Here is a 21,799-nt window from a genome sequence, read left to right as displayed (position 1 = left end):
GACAATTTATTTCCTGTTTACTCCGATTGTGGGAAGAATTCAGCTCCTTGTGGTTGCAGGGCTGGGGTTCCCATTCCTTGCTGTCACCTGAGGGCTGTTCCTAGCTCCTAGAGACTGGCCCCCTTCTCCTATCTTCAGTGCCAGCAACAGTGAAATGAGTCCCTCTTGTGCTTCAGATATTTCCTGCCGTTTTCCCTCTTCACATCTCTTTCACCTACCCTTCTGCATTCCTCTTCCATTTTTTTAAAAGCCGATGTGATTACATTGGGCCCACCCAAATTATTCATATCTGTGACCTCAATCACATCTGCAAAGTCCCCTTTACCATGTAAAGTAGCATTCACAGGTTTGGGAGGGGTTAGGGCATATCCTTAGAGGGCCATTATTCTGCTTACCACATGAGGAGATTACATCTAAGGAGAATAAAGATGCATGAAACCACATCCAAGCAGATTGTTTTGAAAGTCTCAATGCAGCATTTGCCTTACTGTTGGTCTTAACTGTCCTCTTGAGTCTACAATAGAATCTTGGTAAACATGCTGATTCCTTTGATTATGTAACAGTAACACATATTCTACTTTCTGCTCTACGGGCAATTTTCCACAAAGGGACAGTTTTTGTCAATATAATAGGAAAGGACACAGAGTTAAGTCTTGGATTCTTGTATCTTGTATGGAAAGAAAATTCTATCAGCTAGCAATATCCTCCCTGTTCGCTGTGTGGTGTCCGAGCTCACACATTCAGAGGGTATGGCCTAGGAACTAGATGGTAGAGTATCTTTACTTCTTCACTACATATGTATTTAATTTCATTCAGTAAAGTTCTTTCAACAGTGTCATTGCATATCACAATTAGTAAAATATGTAATGACTTTCTTTTTTTTAAGAATGATCTGGAGAAATTTTCAAAAGGTATTGGCAGGTTTACAAGAGAAGATCCCACATTTAAAGTCCACTTTGACACCGAGAGCAAAGAGACAATTGTATCTGGAATGGGAGAATTACACCTGGAAATCTATGCTCAGGTAATGAATAGCATGGAAGTTAAATTAAGTTCACTTTATGTCTGTGCTTTTTTAAGAACAAAAGTCAATAATTCTAATGTCCATAACTAATAGCGGTTGTTCAAGCTCACTCTTATTTGTATCCAGATGTGGTATACTGCTTCCTCTACCGAGTATTACAAAATAATTATTTGTGATCTCTAAATCTTTTTATTTGCAAAACATGGCAGACTTCCAGAATCAAGGGGCAGGGGACTTGCAATTACACCATCCATCCATCCCTAGGAAATGGTTAGTTCTGTTAAATATATCCTGGTCCCAGCCTTAGGAAGACAACCTATAGGAAGAAACTTGCCGAGAACGTTGGCCCACCAATTCCCACTCTTAGGACATTTCTTGTTTGTTTTATTCTCTAAGTCAGTACTTGGAGATCATAATGTAGATAAAAGAATGGATAGATGGGACACGTACTTTCCTAGGAAAGATCTGTATATCTGAATGAAAACAAGATATATGATTTAAGATTAAAAATTCTGGTTATGATCATACCTTTGAAGTTGAGAGAGTACAAAATTCTGACAACAGATTCATATACTATTCCAGTTAATATGTAATAAGATGAAACAAAAATGAAGTTTTAGTGGATATATTAAGGAAGTATGTGTAAATTAATCAGTCTAAGTTAGAATTCACTTATATAGCAGTTTGTATTTTTTAATATCATGTATCTAATCCTTATAAGATACTTAAATGATTTAAGATTGATCATTTGCTTACCTATTGTATTTAAATGAATGCTTCTAATAATTAAGATTCTTAGGATTTTTCTTCTGTTTATTTTTTAAATTTAAATATACCAAAGAAATTATTTCTCCTGCTATTTTTAGAGGATGGAAAGAGAATATGGCTGCCCTTGTATCACAGGAAAGCCAAAAGTTGCTTTCAGAGAGACCATTACTGCCCCTGTCCCGTAAGTATGCAACACAGTCAAACCTATTATGAGGCTGGAATTGAAGCTTTTTATTGTGGGATATACATAGTACTATTACTGTTATTAAGACACTTTTACATCATGACACTCTTTATTATGGAAGCTATACAGTTCTGTGCTGTAGCTAAGACATTTATACAGAGTGACATTAGGGATTTGTTTGGCCCCTTCAGCTCGATATCAGTGAAGGTTGACATACACATCATTAGTAAGCATACTGACACTTCATCCAATGTTGGGGGTCTTCTTTCATTCCAGTTGTGCTTCCTTTGGCAGACGGCTATTATGTTTTACTTTAGTGCCATATTGTGGATGCCAGAGAACTTGCATTTGCCAAGGAATAATCTCCTGCAAATAAAGGAAACTAATGCTAGAATAAAATTCAGAAAACCCTTAAGAAAACAGAGTTGGGTTTATGTCTTGTTAGAAACAAAATAGTCCTCATAAAGAAGAGCACAAAACAAGTTAAATTGCAAGAATACTTCAACTTGGTGCCTATTGAATTTACATGAATTGTGATTTAGAGTCAAAATTAATACAGCATACTGTGGTTATAAAACAGGTCTCAATTTTCAAAGTGGCATCAAATAAAAGTAAATAAATGGTACTTTACCTGAGATGCAATGTCATGAAGTAGAATGGTGTAGTCTAACTCAATGAAGTCATCATTTCTTTGCTATAATAAATTAAAAACCTGGTGTATAAAATAATATCATTGGCAAAACGATATTTTAATTTCAAAAATCATGTTTTATTAGATGCTTATAATACTCCCACTTAAGTAAAAATAAAAATTGAATGTCATAATTTAGCCTGTCAGAAAAACTTTCTCTTACAAATGTTTTTTTCAAACTACAATTTAAAATTATGACTTTTCATTTGTTACTCTACTTTCTGTTTATAGTGTCCTAGTTGTGGTAACTACTTAAGAGTATTACAGTCTATAGTTGGTCATTTAAAATGCCTTAATGTTTACATTGTTCAGAAAAGCACAATTGAAGGGATAAACTACTGAAATAAGTGTTTACATGAAAGGAAACCAATTTTATTATAGAAATTATTTTTAAAAAACTGAAAATAACCCTGGCTGGGTGGTTCAGTTAGTTGGAGTGTTGTCCTGTACACCAAAAGGTTGCAGGTTTGATCCTGGTCAGGGCTCACGTGGGAGGCAACTAATTGATGTTTCCCCTCTCACATCAGTGTTTCTCTCTCTTTCCCTTCTTTTCTCTCTAAAATCAAGAAAAACATATCCTCAGGTAAGGATAAAAAAAAAATACACAAAAAAAGCCTGAAAATAGTAAAATGTAGTGAGTGTAGTTATCTGAGTTTGTAATTAAAGCTTTAATCTGTGCTTACTGCTTTGTGCATATAAAGTATTTATACTATCAGCAACACAAATATTGCATCTACATAGTTAAAACCACAATGACCAGAGGCAGGACTCTTTAGGGCTTACATCAGGGGTCCTCAAACTTTTTAAACAGGGGGCCAGTTCACTGTCCCTCAGACTGTTGGAGGGCTGGACTATAGTTTAAAAAAAAAACTATGAACAAATTCCTATGCACACTGCACATATTTTGAAGTAAAAAAACAAAACGGGAACAAATACAATATTTGTATTTGCATGCGGCCCGCGGGCCGTAGTTTGAGGACCCCTGGCTTACATAATCGATATACTGAAATAAGCCCTGGACTCCAAGCAGCACAAGCTCCTGTAGTACACCCTTTGGTGAACAGTGATTATAAATGTGGCCCCAGGGTCAAATAAAAGCATACAATTCTCTCCTTATGGTATCCTGAAGTAATTCTTTCTTTGAGTATATCAGCAAAGAATGTCCTTTAAAAGATACGGTAAAAATCAGTATTAAGGTTTCTTACATGTTGGGTCTTACTAGGTAAGATATCCTATATAAAAGGGTAATATGCAAATCAACTGAATGGCGGAATGACCAGTCACTATGACACACACTGATCACCAGGGGGCAGACGCTCAATACTGGAGCTGCCCCCCTGGTGGTCAGTGCTCTCCCACAGGGGGAGCACAGCTCAGCCACATGCCAGGCGGACTGCTGGTGAGCCCACTGGCCCACCTCCATGGCAGCTGGCAGCGCTTAGATCCATGGGGAGCAGGCACAGGCCGGACTGAGGAACCCCCTTTCCCCCCCCCCCCCCCCCCCCCAGCACCAATGTCATGCACTGGGCCTCTAGTAATATATATATAGCCTGAAGCAGGGGTTAAACTCTTCTGTTGAGATTTTCATTAATGCCTTAAAACTACATTTGGTGAAGGGTCATAGGAGTTTTCTTTCATAAAAACTACTAGCCCTGTCTTTGTGCATATTTTGCTATTAAGACATGGCTTGAAAAATTATAATTATGTAGCCTCTTTAACCTGGACCAGTTACAGTTATTTGAGGCCACAGTACCCCTATAGGAGTGTTGTAATCAGGACTGAGGTCTACAAAAATGCACTAGAAAAGGGCAGTTTCTTAAAATGTTGTTCTAATATTTATGTTAGGTATCTGACACCACACTCTGAGTACTGTAATAGGGTATCCTGTCCTCCAGTGCCTATAGGTATCTAGTAACTGGTTGCAGAAGCCTTTGGAGTAAAGGTGCTCCAAGCGCTGCTGCAGTATCAACAAGCTGGAAAGTCTGTCTTTTCTGGAGCCGACTGAAACTGTTGTGGTGCTTTCTTTGTACACTGTCTCCCTTCTTTCCATTAGATACCACAAGTAGACTTTTTTTTCTCTTTTTAACCCCTTAATAAAGCTAAAATCAAAGAATTTATTTTTATCTCTTTAAGGTCTAGAAAGAGGCAGTTCAGAATAGTCAGACTTAAGAAAACACAAGGCTAGCAACAAGTAAGATAAGAGGTTGTAAACTATGACTCATTGGGTTATAAAAGAAAATTACATACAGCAAGCTCCACAACCCTAAGATGCTAATATTTTTGGTCTGGCTGATCCCCAGAGAAAACGGCAGCCATGTTTCTAATAGCTCTGGCACTACCATTTCAGTAGAAGAAAACAGCAGAGATAGTTTCAATATTGCATGGCTAGTAATTTGTATACAAAACTCAGGTTGCCAAACGAAATAATCTGTATTAAGCTGAGCACAGAAACTGATGCCAAATTATTTATAACAACACTTCACTCTCTTGATACTGCAGCTTCACTTTCTCTGGCCTTGACTGTAACTGACCTCTCCTTCAAATTACTTGGTACACTATTTTAAATGCAAAATTACTAATGGGGCACTAATGATCTAATAATGAATCAGAGCACTTTCAGTAAACATTAACCCTATTACAAGTGAATTTTATAGACATTACTTACCACTTGCTTGACAGTTTGAATTTTTACCATTTTATACCATGTGTTTTCAGTAGAATTCTGCCATATTATATAACCACAGGCAACCCAGGCTAAATGTCGGATTGGCTTCATTGCTGGAGATATATTTCCAAAACTGTCTGGAGAGGGAAGCATGATAAATGGAATTACTTTGTACTTACAGTATTAACCATTTACAAAATCTAAATTCTAAATCATCTCTTTGTTTCCTTCAAATGTGTTTAGAAAATAATTTAATTAGGCCATGGTCTATAATGTTTCAAGAGATTCTGTTGTTGAATTAGATTGGTAATGGATATTTTTGCAAAAGTCAATATGTTTCCAACATAATATTAACATGTAATAATTTTGAGCACAGATCATTGATATTGATCTTAAAGTTCAAAAAATATTTCTCCGTGCCATATTTATATACCTGGAATATTTTCTGCTTCTAGTGGTTCCTTCATGGACTTGAGTTTTTGATAAAATGTATTATCTTCTTCATCAGGGTTCTTTCCAATTTCTCCTTCAAATGTGAAGTTGACTTCTGGTGCAGTATCTTGTCCCATTGGAGGGTAAAGAACTTCAGCTGTGCAGTTCACTATCACTTGCTGTTTGAGACATTTTGCAAAAGATCTTTACATGTAAATCCATTACTATTGTTCTCTGAGATATAATATTTAAATCATTGGCCCCTAACAGTGTTGTTTCAGTCTTGACTTCAGAATGCCTACTCCAGAGGTAATCTAATTAGGGCTGGCCTAGTAATTTTCTTAGATGTGTCTAAAATACATCTACATGTGGTCTCATTATCTTTTAAATTTGTCTTAAAACTTGGAATATATTTCAGTATTAATGAGATGTCCATTTTCAATGCTAGATTTTAGTCTGACTATATCCCATCTCCAAACTCTGGTTACTTTTTGTTGTTAATTCTTACCAGGGCATATTTTTCCATTGATTTTTAGAGAGTGGAAGGGTAGAGATGGAGAGAGAGAAACATCGATGTGAGAGAAACACATTGATTGGTTGCCTCCCACATGTGGCCCAACTAGCGCCAGGGATCAAGCTTGCAGCTCAGGTCTGTGCCCTTGTCCGGAATAGAACCCAGGATCCTTCAGGCTGATGCTCTATCCACTGAGTCAAACCAGCTAGGGCTCTGGTTACTTTTTAATTCTTTCCATTACTCTTACTCTCTGCTCTTGTAATAACAGTAATTTTCTCAAACTCAGATACAGCAACCTGCATCTAGAGGTAAAATGAGAAGATTGTAACATTGGTTCTGCTTTGTAAAGATGGTTGTCTAGCAGCTCAGATGCCTTTTAATGAATCTCCTTATGTTAACCTGTATCTCTTCTCTTCTGAATATGCTCAACAAAAGGGCAAGCTTTTTTAAATTTCAAGATGGTTACGGTACAAATTGCAAGTCCTTCCTTTTAAATTTGTCTCATTAATAATTTGAGAAGTATATAAAAATTTCCCTCCCCATTACTGAAAGATTCTCATGTGAACATGACGATATCAGTTGGCCATTATATTGCTCATAAATATCTAAAAACACTTGCTTTCTTTAATTACAAGAAATTAAAAGCAGAATGAGAAAAAGGCAAAGAGGTGATGATTGGAGAGTAATTTTTTTCACTTGTTAATATTTGGCATGAGTTCAGATTGCCCTATGAGTACGTAACATTTTAAAGGGAATTTATTTGAACTGAAGTATATAGAGTCTACTTTTTAAAAAGCTCAATAGAAATACTTCATGTATCTCAGAATACACAAAAAAAGTAAAAACTGACCCTTGTATGCCATTTTTTTTTTCAAGGCAGGATTTCACAACTTACAAATTTAACAACTTACAAAATACAAATTAATCCTATGATTTGATCAGCCAAGGTGATCTGGATTATTTAGAATTAAATTTTATTTAATAATAAAGGACATTTCACTTACTTTTTGGATAATTTCTTCCACAGAAAACTTAAGGCAATACTTATGTCCTCTTCCTGGAATATCCTAAAATTAAGAAAATGTAGTGAGTTATTATAACAATAACTCAATTCTCTGCATTGTTAGAAGAATCCATTCTTACTTGATTTGGGGGGGGGGGTGCCTGACTGGTGGGGGTAAATAATTAAAGCCTTGGACCATAAAAGCATATTGCTATGTATATAACATCTAATTTAGCAGGACCCCTATCAAGTTTATTTTGGATGCGAAAAAAGGGTGGGATGAAAGCATATATAAATAAAATGGGTTCCAATTCACTTTCAGTCAGAGGACTTCAACCTCTGAATAGGTGATCCTAAATCTCTATAGAAGAAATTTTGAAACAGCTTTTAAGTCTAAAGATGGCAAACAGGATACATCATTGAAAAGATTTTTCACAGAGTCCTATGGGTACTTTATGTCCAAACCGTGTTCAGTGACGGTGAATTCCATTTTGAGGCAGATTACTGCAAAGTGATTAGACTTGTTAAGTTCTGATTTTACCTGTATATTATTGGGCCTGAAAAATGATACTTTAATAAATTGTATAACAGTAAGACAAATGTTTAGGTATTTCACTTTTGAATCAAGATACAATCGGGCACTTATACCTAATTATGTTATCTAGTGCAGTTAACATCTACTCCCTGTCAGCTCTTAAAGGCTGTTAAACTAATGTCAGATAAATAATGAAAAATCTCAAACCCATGAGATTTTAGTAAAATGGAAACAAGACTAGTGATTGCTGAGGTCTTATCATTTAATTTAACCCTTTAGCCAGAGAGAGCAAGCACATCACTTATGGTTGGTTGTACTAGTGCTTTGGGTGGTTAGAGCGAAGCTTCTCACCACACTGATACTGGTTGTCAGTTTCTCTTGCTCTGTTTCCCCCATCATTTTAGTCAAGGGGCCTAATAAGGATTGGTCGTAAAATGAAGAATCGTTTGCAAGATAGGGGCGTCTGTTGATCCAGATTGTGTAGTAGGTGAGCAATGTCATGGCAGTTTTCAGATTCTTTTGAATGGTTCCTACAGGTTTCACTCGTCGGAAGGAAAATGCTGCCTCTCATTGGGAACATTTTCCCCAGATCCTTGTAACAGTGCCCATAAAAATATCGTGTCTCTGCCTTCCCTTGAAAACAAACAGGCCCCAGGCTATCCCCAGAGACTGGAGAGTCGACTGTTCCCCAGAAATGTTAACCCCTGTAGACCTGAAGCCAGCAGCCAATCCCAGAAGGAAGAGGGAGGGAGGGGACCCTTGGGAGTATTGAGAGCCGGTGTGGGCGCCGCTAGACTCACCTCCATGCTGGCCTGTTTGACTGTCTGCACCAGGAACACCTTGTTGGGGGTCCCTTGCTGGTAGTTGATGCAGTTCTCCACCACCGAGGCCGCCCTCGAGGCTGGGTAGTGGGTCGGGGGGATTTCCATTCTTGCCGAGCGAGCGGCAGCTGGGAGAGCACGGGTCTGTTCGTACGAGTGCGCCGCCTTCGCCTCCCAGCCTGCAGCCGGTTGCCGAGGAGGCAGAGGAGTCGGCTGGCCCCGCTGGGCTGGGCGTGGGCGGGCTCGCCTGCTTCTTCCCTCCTTCCTTCCTTCCCTCCTTCCGGTTCAGGAAGCTGCGCCAGGGCGCCGGCTGCGGGACTGGCAGCTCCTGTGCCCCGCCCTGCTCTGCGTGCTTTTACTCTGGGTTTCCGCCGCCTGGAGAGCCCCTGCATCTGGCGGGGAGGGCCCAGAGTGGGGAGGGGCTGGGGGACTGGTCGGCCGGACGTCACCCTTCGCAGAAGTGCGGGAGGGGCTTTTTGGCCTTAACCTTCATGGAGCCTCTAAATTCCTCTCCGTGGAAAGACAGTTCGGTTGCTTCACTTGCAGGCTGGAGCACAACTTCCTTATGCACCACCCACAGTGTCACACACAGGACAAAGTGCAAAGGAGCTCCCTGCAGTGAACAGATGCCTATTCCTTCTTAACCCCTCCCATTGTGAGTCCAGGAACAAGCCTGCTCTTACCCAGCTTTTGTGGGGTTGGGCCAGTTCTGCCCAAATCAGGGTATGAGAGACTGCACACTATAGCATTAATTTGGAGGATTATGTAATTTGGATCAGGAGAAGTTTAAAAAATGCACTGGCACCCCTGTCTCCCTTCACTTAGATTCTCAACCTGGGGGTCGAACGACCCTTTCACAGGGGTCCCCTAAGACCATCGGAAAACACACATTTAATTACATATTGTTTACAGTAGCAAAATTGCAGTTATGAAGTAGCAACGAAAATAATTTTATGGTTGGGGGTCACCACAAGATGAGGAACTGTATTAAAGGACCGCGGCATTAGGAAGGTTGAGAACCACTGACTTAGATAAGATTTTGATATAACACTGCTTCCAACTTCCTCTAGTCACTGAAAATTTAACTTTAAGGATTAAAGCACCCTTAAAGACTGAACTTATACAGAGCCAGGACGTTGAAGAAGCTTCTAACAAAAGCAGGGGTTTCTAAAGCTCCTTTGTTTAAGCAACCCCAAACTTTTAGTAGGCAGTGCATTTTCACTCTAGATTTTTTAATTACCTTCTTGGGTCACCTTTAAAGAGGCTATAATTTAGACTGTTTGGATTTTCTTTAGATCAGAAAGCTAAGGTTTCTTTTCATCAGATGTATGGTCAAACCTGCCCTTTAGCTTGTTGGCTTAGAAATAAAGATTCTTTTGCTCTTTTTCTCAAAAATGTGTTTTTGAAGGGGTATATTTTTGTTTTTGTGTTTTGCTAGGCATATGTTTTGGTGGTACTTTAAAAAAGTGAAAAATGTATTTGTAATGTGTTGTCTTCCTCAAATACCCTTTTCAGTTTACTTATAGTCTTTCTTTGGAATAAATGGATTTTTTTAAAAAAAGGAAGCAGTAAGGCATTTCCATCTTTTTTAGTAATATTAGCCAACAACTGTCAAGTAACTAGAGGACAAAGAGGTTAGCTTCTCCTCAAGACTTTTTCTAAAAAAATTGAAGGTTGTTTTTCTTTTGAGGGAAAGGGTATGAGTCATTCATCTATCAGCCAACCTCTTAGGGTGAGTGTGTGTGTGTGTGTGTGTGTGTGTGTGTGAATTGTTTGAATTGTGTGCTCCTTTGATAGTGTCCAGAAAAGAGTGACTATCACCTTTTGATGATGCAGAAAGAGCTTTTTCCTGAAAATGAACTTTAAAGTTTCTCAAATAGCTAGTTAACATCTGTGTTAGATAAGGTCACCATTTGGAAGCTTTATGAATACAGTTGCCATCTCTGTAGATCAAGGTTAATAGTAAAGGTTGTGATGTAACCAGCATTTATTAAAAGCACACATCTCAATTTAAGTTTTTTAAAAATATAATTGAATTAAAAAATTAACTGCCTATTTAAATGTTAAATAAACTACATTAAGAAAATCTCCTTATATAATTTCTATATTTGAGTCCTTGAAATCTTACTAAAGCTTCATGAATGGTTATCAAGAGATCACTATCCTCAAATAATGTATGGGTTATCTTAAAAAGAACAAAATTATTATTGGTCTCTGGGATCAGATAAATTAAACTATGATTTTATATAACTGTATAAACATAAAACTAAGTAAAAACACCTATGGTTTACAACTTTGGTCCGACTATAAAGTCCAAATGAATCTATAAAGTAGAAATAAACAACAAAACCAGCACAATTTTAACTAACATTAATTTTAATGTGAGACGTGATGTTTTGCCAAAACGAAATTGCCTTTTGCAGCATGTCAGTGAGCTGACCACAGGCGCCTGGGTTCTTTAACTCTCAGCATGCCTATAGTCTCCCACCTGTTCTCTATTTGAACTAGTGTACAGTCTATTTGTGCAGCACCCTCTAACGGCTCTTGAAGTGAATGCATCATTTGCAGATTAAATCACTTTATATTCTTTTTTTATTAGCCTTCTAGAAAAATGTTTGATTAAGAGCATTGGATTTTGCACATGATATAGCTATATCATGTTTGGCAAGTTACGTACCTTCTGTGATCCTTAGGTTTCTCATCTGTAAAATGATAAAAACAGTACATCAATTGGTGGTATAGAACAAGTAAGTGCTTGGTACAAACCTGGCACACAGGTGTTTTGTTATTTGGCATCCACTTGATTTTAAATTCACACATCATCCCCGAAGCTGCATGGGTGACTTGTTTGTGAGTGGGTCTTCCACAGCAGTTCTGCCATAGAGCTTTGAGCAGTGATGAAAATGTTGTCTTGCTGTCCTGTACAGTAGACATTCTCCACATGTGGCTGTTGCCCACTTGAAATGTGACTGCTGTATCTGAGGAACTGAATTTTACATTTTATTTAATTTCAATTTATATATATATAAAAGCCAAGCGACTGGAACGACCAGAAAGACCCGTCGCTATGACGCGCACTGTGGCAGCCAACTGGCCCAACTGGAGCCTCGATCAGCGCCCCCAACACTGATGGGGGGCGGGACCAGCTGGCCAGACCTCACCCGTGAACGAATTCGTGCACCGGACCTCTAGTTTAAATATAAATATCGGTGGTTATGGGTTACCATATAGATAGCACAGATCTAGATTATATTGTGTAGATGTTATATTATTATCAAATTGAAAACAAAATGTAAAATGTCTCAAAAACTCAGGCATACCCGAGAATATGTCAGTGGACCACAGTTTTGGAACCTTCAGTAAACCTGTGGTGACTTGGCAGTTGTTTCTCTTCTGCTTTCCTTCTCTTCATTCTGATGGCTGTTTACATCCCTCCCAGGAATTAACCTTTTAGCTTTTTGTTTATCCCAGGCCATCCTGAAGCTCTTGACCACTGGAAGATTATTTAAAGGCATTTTATCAGACACTGTTGGGGCCTCTTTATGAAATCTGCTTATTCTAAGCTAGCATCTCCTACCAAAATTGATATTTACATTTTCCAAACCACTCAAAGATATGTATGCAGGAACATGCACTCATTAATGTCCACCACTCTACAGTTATCTTAAGACAGTTTTGAAAGGAGCTGATCTCTTCTACCTGATGTCTTGAGGAAGGTTTTATTTTAAAGGAAGAAATGCCTTGTAAACAGTAGATACTCATGAAATGTTTTTTAAATGAAATAGTAGCCTATGTAAATATGCTTAGTATGGCCCTAGCCGGTTTGGCTCAGTGCATATGCTTAGTATGTATGTAAACTGCTTACTTTGTTCTATTTATATTGCTCTTAGTGGTTTAAAGTGGACACCAACCTGGCTTTATATATGTGTCTCTTTGAATGACTTATGTTTAGTTATTATCTTTTTGGTATTAATCTTTTTGGGGTGTTATTTCACCTAAAACTCCCTTCTCTTGTATTGCATCAGTCCATAATGTCCAAGTAATAAAACCAGATAGGAACTATCTGAATAAATTAACTGCTGAGCTTCCATTTTCAAATAACTGTCCTTGGTTGTAGAGGTTTAAGGAGAGAATACTATCCCAGGAAAGGGAGGCATTCCAAAGAAATGGGTAAGCTCTTCGGAATGTCGGTTACTGGAACAAGAACCTTAGACTGACTGACTTATTATTTTCTTTTTTTAATCCTCACTGGAGGATATTTTTCCCGTTGAATTTTTTAAAGAGAGTAAAGGGGGTGGGGAGAGAAATATTGATGTGAGAGAGACACATCGATTGGTGGCCTCCCACATGTGCCCCAACCAGGGCTGGGGATGGGAATCAAACTCTTTGGTCTGCAGGCCAACCAGAGCTCTAACCACTGAGAACAACCAGCCAGAGCCTGACTTATTATTTTAATTACTTGACTTTTATTTTTCTACTTGGGGAATAAATTCAGAATTGGTGGAATTTAGGCCATGGGTTATTTTGGTGGTATATCCTATCCTCACTTCTTAAGTAAAAACAAAAAGGAAAGGATCCTTTTTCAAATAAATTCTACAATAAAATTTTATAGCAAGGCCATCATATTCAAAGAAAAAAGTAAAAATAATGAAATGTGGTTTTTCATTTAAATCGGTAGGAGTGATTTAATGTGGTAAGTACATATGGTAAATCAAATGTTGATTTTTTTTTTCTCTCCTAAATCTCTTTTAGGTTTGAGTTTACACATAAAAAGCAATCGGGTGGTGCAGGCCAGTTTGGAAAAGTGATAGGTGTCCTGGAGCCTCTGGAGCCAGAGAACTACACTAAGTTGGAGTTTTCAGATGAAACATTTGGGTCAAATATTCCCAAACAATTTGTGCCTGCTGTAGAAAAGGTGAAAACAAAACAAAAAACACACATAAAAATAAAAAGCATGAGTTTATTAGGTATCAACTCACATTTCTCTCACATTGTCTTCCCTCGTTCATTTTAAAGTACTGCTTCTTTATCTAATTGCTAAGCTTTCTATCCAATTTAGAATCTTCAATTCATTAAGTTCAAGAGCTATAAATGTATGTATAACAATGAAGGGAAATCATTTTGTTTCTTAATCATCATTATTTTCTCTTATTAAGTTGATAAAGTTATATATTTCTCTTGATAAATTGAAACTACTCCATTGATTGTAATCAGTGATTGAAATTTGCAGTAGTCATTAGGGATTTATGAAGATTTTAGGCAACTTTGTAGAATGAGCTTTAAGATTGCCAACACCCTTGTGCTGCTGTTAAATCTGCTCTAGTTCTTTGGTAAATCACAGTGTTCAGAGACAGTTTCTTTATCTGTCAAGTGAGAGTGAAATACTTAAACTTGAACCCCTCACAAAACTGAGGATCAGATAAGACTGACATTTCTTTGCCAGTTGTGAAGTGCTCTGCACATGTAAGTGGTTTGTGTTTTGTTTGCTTTCTAGGTCACTGGCTTTAAGACAGCTGTAAACTTTTAACAACTATCTGTTCTTATAGATTGAGGTTTTTCGTTGTTTTTTTAACCTTGTAACTTATATCTTTATTAACATTATAATTTTGGTATCAGTGGTGATAGCATTTTTTGTGATTAGCATATTTTATTCATTATTCTTTATTTCAAGACAATATTTTGTCATTCACACACTTTTTGAATTATCTTCTATTCATCAAGATTAATGTAGATGAATGAGAGCCAGATTGTTTTTTAACATACAGAGTTTACAGTTTTTAAATATCAGAGAAATATATTGTAGTGTATGTGCAGTCATTGTTTTGCCAAGAAAAACTAACTTGAATTGTAGGAGCTCTACATATGTATTTTAAGTGGTTGGATGAAAAAGAACTGAACATACCAATTGTACTCTTTAAATATGTATAATTTATTGTATGTCATTTATAACTCAATGAAGCTATTTTTTTAAAAAAGAAGAATTGCAGCTGTTGAATAAATGCCACTTTTGGAGGGGGGTTTCTTTTGGGGAGTTCCTTTGATTTGCCTTTCATCTGTTTCCTCCATGTAAAATTAAGATCATGCTGTCTCTATCGTGGGTTATGAGAGTTATATAATTCCCGAAAATGAGGTTTTGAAAAAGTGATTGTTACCACCCTCAGCATCACTTTCAAACCAACTAACACCTTTAACTAATACCCTTTTCCAAGAGATTATTCATCTAGATGCCAAAATAATTAAGTAGGCTGTTCAACTTTTTAAAACTTTTTAATGAGGCATGAAATATAGCATATATAAAAATGTTAAGCTTCTGAATACTAAAATGTTTGGGGGCTCTTGGTAATGCATCTGCAAGGGAAATCCACTCACTCCAGAAGTGGTGTTCATTCATTAACAGGGGTTTTTGGATGCCTGCGAGAAGGGCCCTCTGTCTGGTCACAAACTCTCTGGGCTCCGGTTTGTCCTGCAAGATGGAGCGCATCACATGGTTGATTCCAATGAAATCTCTTTCATCCGCGCAGGAGAAGGGGCGCTTAAACAAGGTAAGCTGTGTCCCAGCACACGCCGCATCACTCACTGTTTTTGCCTGCTGGTTTGGTCTTCCCTCCCCAGAGCACTGGGTGGCACACCAGAGAACCTGGCTAGTCCTGAGCAAATATTCATAGAACAAAAGTGAGGATAGAGTACTATATAAAATTAAAAGCCTACTTTGTTCTCCTAAATTACCTGTTAATTTTTATATGTTTAAAATCACAATCTATATGTTGTTTTTCATAAAAAGATAGAAATATTCAGAATTCCAAGAAATATTTTAAAGACACATTAACTACAGTCATAATATTTCTTTGTGATTTAGTCAGATATCAGGAACTCCATAAATTTATAAATAATTTTTTCTTATAGGACATTGAAGGCTTTTAGGCATTTTGAGGATGGCACAGTATTTTGAAAGAATTCAGTAAACCTTATTCACAGTGCAGACTTCTTGCTAAACTGCTAAAATTGCCAGCCTTTCTCACACAGAATAATATGTATATTAAAACGCATTTGAACAGCCCTAAGCAATTGCAAACATATCTGATTCATTGTTTTTAAGAGAGAAAAGCAAATGACAACACAGCAGTTTGGCTTCAGGGTTATTTAACAAAGAAATTTCAAAGTTGTGTCCTGAAATCAGGTGGGGGGCAGTGGTTGGAAAAGGTTGCTCAGATCTTGACTAGGTTGCTAATTTCTTATTTTACTAAAACTAATGGAAGATATTAGTAATTTGTGTTTTTGTTTCTCAGTTGTGAAAGAGAAAGAATCTTCCCATTTTCTTTATGCCAGCTGTCTATTAAAATTGCAGTTGAAATCTGTGATCTAGAAATCCTGTCAATCTAAAGATTATGTTAAACTAGAGGCCTGGTGTGTGCACCAGTGGGGTCCTTCGGCTTGGCCTGCGGGATCGGGCTGAAACCGACTCTCTGACATCCTCCGAGGGGCCCTGGATTGCGAGAGGGTGCAGGCCAGGCTGAGGGACCCCACCAGTGCATGATCAGGGCCGGGGAGGGACTCGGGAGGTTTGCCAGCTGGGGAGGGACCACAGGAGGGCTCCAGGGCGTGTTCAGCCTGCCTCACTCAGTCCTAATCGGCTGGACCCCAGCAGCAAGCTAACCTACCAGTTGGAGCGTCTGCCCCCTGGTGGTCAGTGCATGTCATAGTGACAGATCGACTGTCTGCCCCCTGGTGTTCAGTGCACATCATAGCGAGCGGTTGAGTGGCCTTAGCATATCATTAGCTTATTACGTTTTGATTGGTTGAACAGACAACTGGACACTTAGCATATTAAGCTTTTATTATATAGAACAGGAAAAGGGAAATAAAGTTACAAAGAAAATAAGACTTTTTTAGCCATGGTTGAGATTAAAACACCTGCCTCTTCACTTTAATCTTAAGCTGATAGCTTAGTTGGATTAATGTAATATTCTTTTCAGCTTTATTGGAGTACTAGAGGCCTGGTGCACGAAAATTCATGCACTGGGTGGGGGGCTTAGCGTGGCTTGCCCCCTCTCACAGTCCAGGAGCCCTCAGGGGATGTCCTACTGACAGTTTAGGAGCGGGCCTAAGCCGCAGTCTGGTCTCCCTCTGCGGGAGGCGACAGAGCTGATCAGGGGAAGGCACCACCCCCATCACCCTGCTGATGCTGCCACTGCCAGCCTCAGCGGCTCCGAGGCCTGAGCACCAGACCTCGAAGCTGCTGGGGCTCACGGCTGCCTGAGCCCATGGCTGCCATGAGCCCCAGGCCTCGCAGCCCCTGTGGCTTTGTCTGATGGATGTCCAGATGGACGTCCGGAAGACATCTGCCCTAATTAGCATATTACCCTTTTATTAGTATAGATAATTGACAAAATTGTAAGATATTTAAAGTGTGTAACGTGATGATTTGGTAAATGTATGCCTTGTGATACTTTTTAAAAGTACAGTTAAACCAAATTAGAAGTCACCAATAGTTCTATGCTGGTTCTCAACTGGAAATTGGTAGCTTTCCTGGAGATAGAGGTTAGAGGTTACATAAAGCAAGAGAATTGGTATGGTTATCAATTAGCAAAGCCTCGTCTTTTTTAATTGTTCCTATTTGAAATATAGATATAGATGTATATGCCTATAATATACACATATACATCCATGAGAAAAGCCTGTATATTTGTGAATATTAACTAAAAGTTGAATATGTACTATTAATTTTTAATTATTTAAGTGTATAGATATGATTAAGTATGGATATGCAAAGGAAAAGCACTAGATGATAATTGAATTGAGAAGTTTTTGGGAGGGAGGCCGTTATTGTTGTTTGCCAGGTAAACGTGCAAATAGGCAGGGTGTTAACATGAAAAGTTAATTACTTTGCTATTTCTTCATCCAATTCTTATTTCTCCATGAAAGACAGAAATATAAAGGGTAAAATAAAGTTTTTGCCAAGCTCAGTAAGAAAATCAGCTTTTAAGCATATATCTCCATTGAATGCCATCTGAGAGTTTTAGGGTGAACATTTTGGGTAACCAAACTTCTCAGTTCAATTATCATCTATTGTTTACCAACAAGAAAGAATTGGCTTACCTTGGTCAAAGACTTAACAGTTAGTGTCTTTACTCCTGCAGATTTTCAGAGAGAATAAGTAACTCTCAACTGCATGATTGAAATGGTAAAGGACTTTAGTATTTAGTATTGTTTTAAGACCCCTTTTATATTATCCTCTGTAGCTTAATGATTTTTAAGGTTAAAAATACAGTAATGAAATACTAAAACTTAGCTTTGTCTTATTGAAATTTCCATTTGAAGAGTGACTGTTACTGATATCAGAAAAATGAGACCAGATTAAATATTTTAACCTTGTCATTTTTGTGTGTACCTTTGGGAGAGTACCTTCTATCTCCCTTTTTGTATATCTGGATAGGAAAGTGTTCCAGTTTGTTTAAATATTAATAAACTATTTTTTTTTTAAATCTAGCCTTAGCAAATGCAACATTATGTATTCTTGAACCCATTATGTCTGTGGAAGTTGTGGCCCCGAATGAATTTCAGGGAACAGTGATTGCAGGAATTAACCGGCGCCATGGGGTAATCACCGGACAAGATGGAGTTGAGGACTATTTTACACTGTATGCAGATGTAAGTACTGTTGGTCACTGCCAGTCTTGCTTTTATTAACCACAGCAGGAAATTAGAGTTAGCTTTTGTTTTGGGAAATTGTAGAACGAATTGACACATTTCCCTGGCTATTTGAGTGTTGAATTTGTGGCTTTTATATATATATGGCAATTTCTATAATTTGCTGTTAGAGCCACTCTTAAGTGCAAAAGCTGAAAATATAGTTCATTTCATGTAGGCCTTTTGTGAATATGTTCTTTTCTTAGATATTTAATTATCTTTCTCATTATAGCTTTATTTGCAAAGGTGCTTTATTTAAGTTCTAATTTGTTGGGCTAATATTTAATTTCCTTTCTTGACTTAAATCTCCCGGGAGAAAGTCTTTTATCACATTCCAGAAGGCTTCCTAGAAGACAGTGCGGTCAGCATGTCATCAAGGTGTCCCAAGGAAAGTTGTTTGAACAGTTTCACAGGAGAAACACTTCTGAGTGCTGAGCTGGCCAGAGAGTGGAGTGGGGATGGAGGGAAGGCTGTCCGTGATGGCCACTGTGTGCAACCGAAACATTTGGTCTCTAGTTGTGACTGTCATGAAATTATATTCAAATAGGATTTCTACTTGCAGTAAAACAAAAATGAGTTTCTCTTTGGCTAAAGTTCTTTTAAAATAAGAGTTGTTAGTAGAAACCTAAGTCTAAAGCAGTGGTCGGCAAACCGCGGCTCGGGAGCCACATGCGGCTCTTTGGCCCCTTGAGTGTGGCTCTTCCACAAAATACCACGTTTTTAGCAAAGGCCAGCTTAGGAGTACCCTAATTAAGTTAATAACAATGTACCTCCCTATATAGTTTAAGTTTAAAAAATTTGGCTCTCAAAAGAAATTTCAATCGTTGTACTGTTGATATTTGGCTCTGTTGACTAATATGTTTGCCGACCACTGGTCTAAAGGAATTAAATGGCTATTTTCTGTTTTTATCTCAAATATTTTCAAAAAGCAGTGCTAAAATATCTACTGTGTTTGTTTCTAGGTCCCTCTAAATGATATGTTTGGTTATTCCACTGAGCTTAGGTCATGTACAGAGGTAAGCAAGTGTTTAAGTTTTACTTTAGTGCCCTTTAAGAGACTACTCTACAAAAGGATGGAATTTGTGAAATCTTGTCTTTGCACGACTTTACCTGATAGTTATAAAAAGTTTTTTTAAATCTCTTTTTTTTTTTTTAACTCCCAGGGGAAGGGAGAGTACACAATGGAGTACTGCAGATACCAGCCATGTTTACCAGCCACACAAGAGGACCTCATTAATAAGTATTTGGAAGCTACAGGTCAACTTCCTATAAAAAAAGGAAAAGCAAAGAACTAACTTTACTCATTTACATTGGCTAACTTTAACTGAATCTGCAGGGCTTGGATATTTTAATAGCTCGCAGTGGAATGAATTCAGGCATAAACAAGAAATTTTAGAAGCCCTTTCTATTATATTCAGGAGCTCCTATCATATCAAAGTTAATTCTGTGTATCAGGTATATCTCAACTCTATTGAATGGTTTTATAGTTCACTGAAAAAAACTCAAATAAAATATGATTATTACTGTTATATATTTTATATTTATTTTAAGCGGGAAGAGACATATCAGTTACACGTCTAGGCTTAGGATGTGTGTAACCTTCCTTTTCAAATTTTTATCATAAGAATTTTTAATAAAGAAAAACTGAAAGAACAACCATATACCGTCCATCTAGTTTCAACAATGAGCAATTTTGTTAACAATTTGTTAATCTGATTATTTGTTTTGCAATATTTGTTTTATCTGTTTGTTGTCTATATGTCTCATACTTTTATATTTTTAATTTTTAAATTTTTAAAAAATTATTTTTTTGCTAAACACTTGAAAGTGAATTGCACATATCATGACACTTCTTGGAGTGTCATCTTTAACAGGCAGGCTTTTTTATTTAAGAGTAGGTTCCATATGGTCTTAATAGAGTACATTTTTCAGATTCTTCATTGGTATATTAAAATGCCTTCTAAATTTCTAGCTGTTTTATGTAGAGCTGATTGTTTTCATCTGCAAATGTGTAGCTGCCTTCTTTTAGGAGTGTTGATGTTTCTTTCTTGTGGACCTATGAGGTAAAAAACAGGCCCTTGCACATGCAATTCTCACTTATGTTCATCTGAAGGTTTCTGCAGCTCTAAATAATGAAATACACGTTTCAGAGTTCCTGCCTAATCAGTTCATTCACCTACTGAGTGCTAGTTGAATTTGGAATTTATCATATTATACTCATTGAGATCATGAAAGAACAAATGTTAAGCTTTTGTTTTTGAAATAAGTTGGACTTCCCTGGCAATTCTACCATATTGTTCAGAATCGCTTCATCCCGAAATCATGTGATGTAACAGACTTATCCAAATTATTTTCCTTAGTGAATAATGGAAATAAAATAACGTTTAAATTCCTTTGTTTTCCTTGATTTGGTTTTATAACTTAAGGTTTCTAGAAAAAAAGATTTTTTAAAAGTATTGAGCACATGTTTTCAAGGCATTTGCTAAGTGCTTTAAATGCATTATCTAATTTAGTTTTCACTCCCCTGTGAAAGTAGGTACTATTGGTCCATTTTGTAATAGAGGAAGCAAAAGTGCAGAGAAGGTAAATCACTTGTCTAAGACCACGCAGCTCGGTCAGTTTTCAATTGATAACTTAAATTCATCATCTCAAGTACATTTTCCCTATGAATATGTCTGTTGCTACAATACCATCAAGCCTGAAAAATGTTGTTGCATTGGCATTTCATCAGCATCTCATGCCATTCAAAATAACATAGAATATTGTTCCTGAGGAAGAAATACTTTCATGGAATTTAGCACAGTTCCTCTGGCTATTGCCAGCAGTCATAAAAATTAGAACTAAGATGGGCAAATGTTGATGTTTTTAACTTGTTAAACATTCTGGTCATAAAGATATAGTGTCAGAAAAGAGCATAGTTATCTAATCCAACACCAACATTTCATAGGCAACGACACAGGTCCAGCTGGTGGGAGTAAGTAGAATAGGATTTCATTGGAACAAATCCAGGACCAGAACCCACACTTCTTGCTAACTCATTAGGTTATAGTTGATTAAAGACCACTTATCAGCCAAGGTCTGTAGTGAGAAAGAAATCAATGGGGACTACTACAGTTGTGAAGGATAATTGTTGGTTAATTTAAAGAAAGACGGTATTGCTTGTATTGAAGAATGGTAGCAGCACAATCAGTATTGCCCTGATTCCTGTCCCTACCACTCTTAGAAAGTCACCTGGGGAGCTTTGAAAGAAACACCCAGGCCAACCCCAGGTGGTCTGATTCTCTGGATCAAGATCAAAAGTTTCCCAAGTGATTATAATAGCAGGTAAGGTTAAAGACAACTGCAGTGTTGCCTGCACCTTCAAGATGTGAAATGGAAGATTGATTCAGATGTGTCCTATAACTAATTCTTTTGTGTGATGTTAGAGTTTGGGCTAGTTGTTCTTAGTTTGATAACTGTATCTTAAAAGAAATAC

General features: G+C 37.5%; 2 protein-coding genes across 2 annotated transcripts in view; one reads left to right on the top strand and one right to left on the bottom strand.

The window, feature by feature from the left end:
• Positions 1–20,717, top strand: part of GFM1 (G elongation factor mitochondrial 1) — a 42,272-nt gene extending 21,555 nt beyond the window's left edge. Inside the window, exons 12-18 of the mRNA XM_006090307.3 lie at positions 887–1,024; positions 1,891–1,973; positions 13,390–13,552; positions 15,035–15,179; positions 18,125–18,285; positions 19,287–19,340; positions 19,488–20,717. Coding sequence (XP_006090369.1) covers positions 887–1,024; positions 1,891–1,973; positions 13,390–13,552; positions 15,035–15,179; positions 18,125–18,285; positions 19,287–19,340; positions 19,488–19,619 — 876 coding nt within the window. The 3' untranslated portion in view covers positions 19,620–20,717. The remainder of the gene's footprint in view (positions 1–886; positions 1,025–1,890; positions 1,974–13,389; positions 13,553–15,034; positions 15,180–18,124; positions 18,286–19,286; positions 19,341–19,487) is intronic.
• LXN (latexin) lies at positions 2,000–9,022 on the bottom strand. The gene is made up of 6 exons (XM_006090306.3): positions 8,617–9,022; positions 7,283–7,345; positions 5,766–5,943; positions 5,333–5,469; positions 2,608–2,670; positions 2,000–2,342 (listed from the first exon to the last, which is right to left on the bottom strand). Exons 1-6 carry the CDS (start codon positions 8,743–8,745, stop codon positions 2,244–2,246), a joined length of 669 nt encoding a protein of 222 aa, XP_006090368.1. The 5' UTR covers positions 8,746–9,022; the 3' UTR covers positions 2,000–2,243.
• Positions 20,718–21,799: the final 1,082 nt, after the last annotated feature.

The sequence above is a fragment of the Myotis lucifugus genome, unplaced genomic scaffold (genome assembly GCF_000147115.1).
Source record: "Myotis lucifugus unplaced genomic scaffold, Myoluc2.0 scaffold_70, whole genome shotgun sequence".
Taxonomy (NCBI): domain Eukaryota; kingdom Metazoa; phylum Chordata; class Mammalia; order Chiroptera; family Vespertilionidae; genus Myotis; species Myotis lucifugus.
Note: the sequence above shows the minus strand (reverse complement) of the source record. Positions and strands in the feature narration are given on the sequence as shown.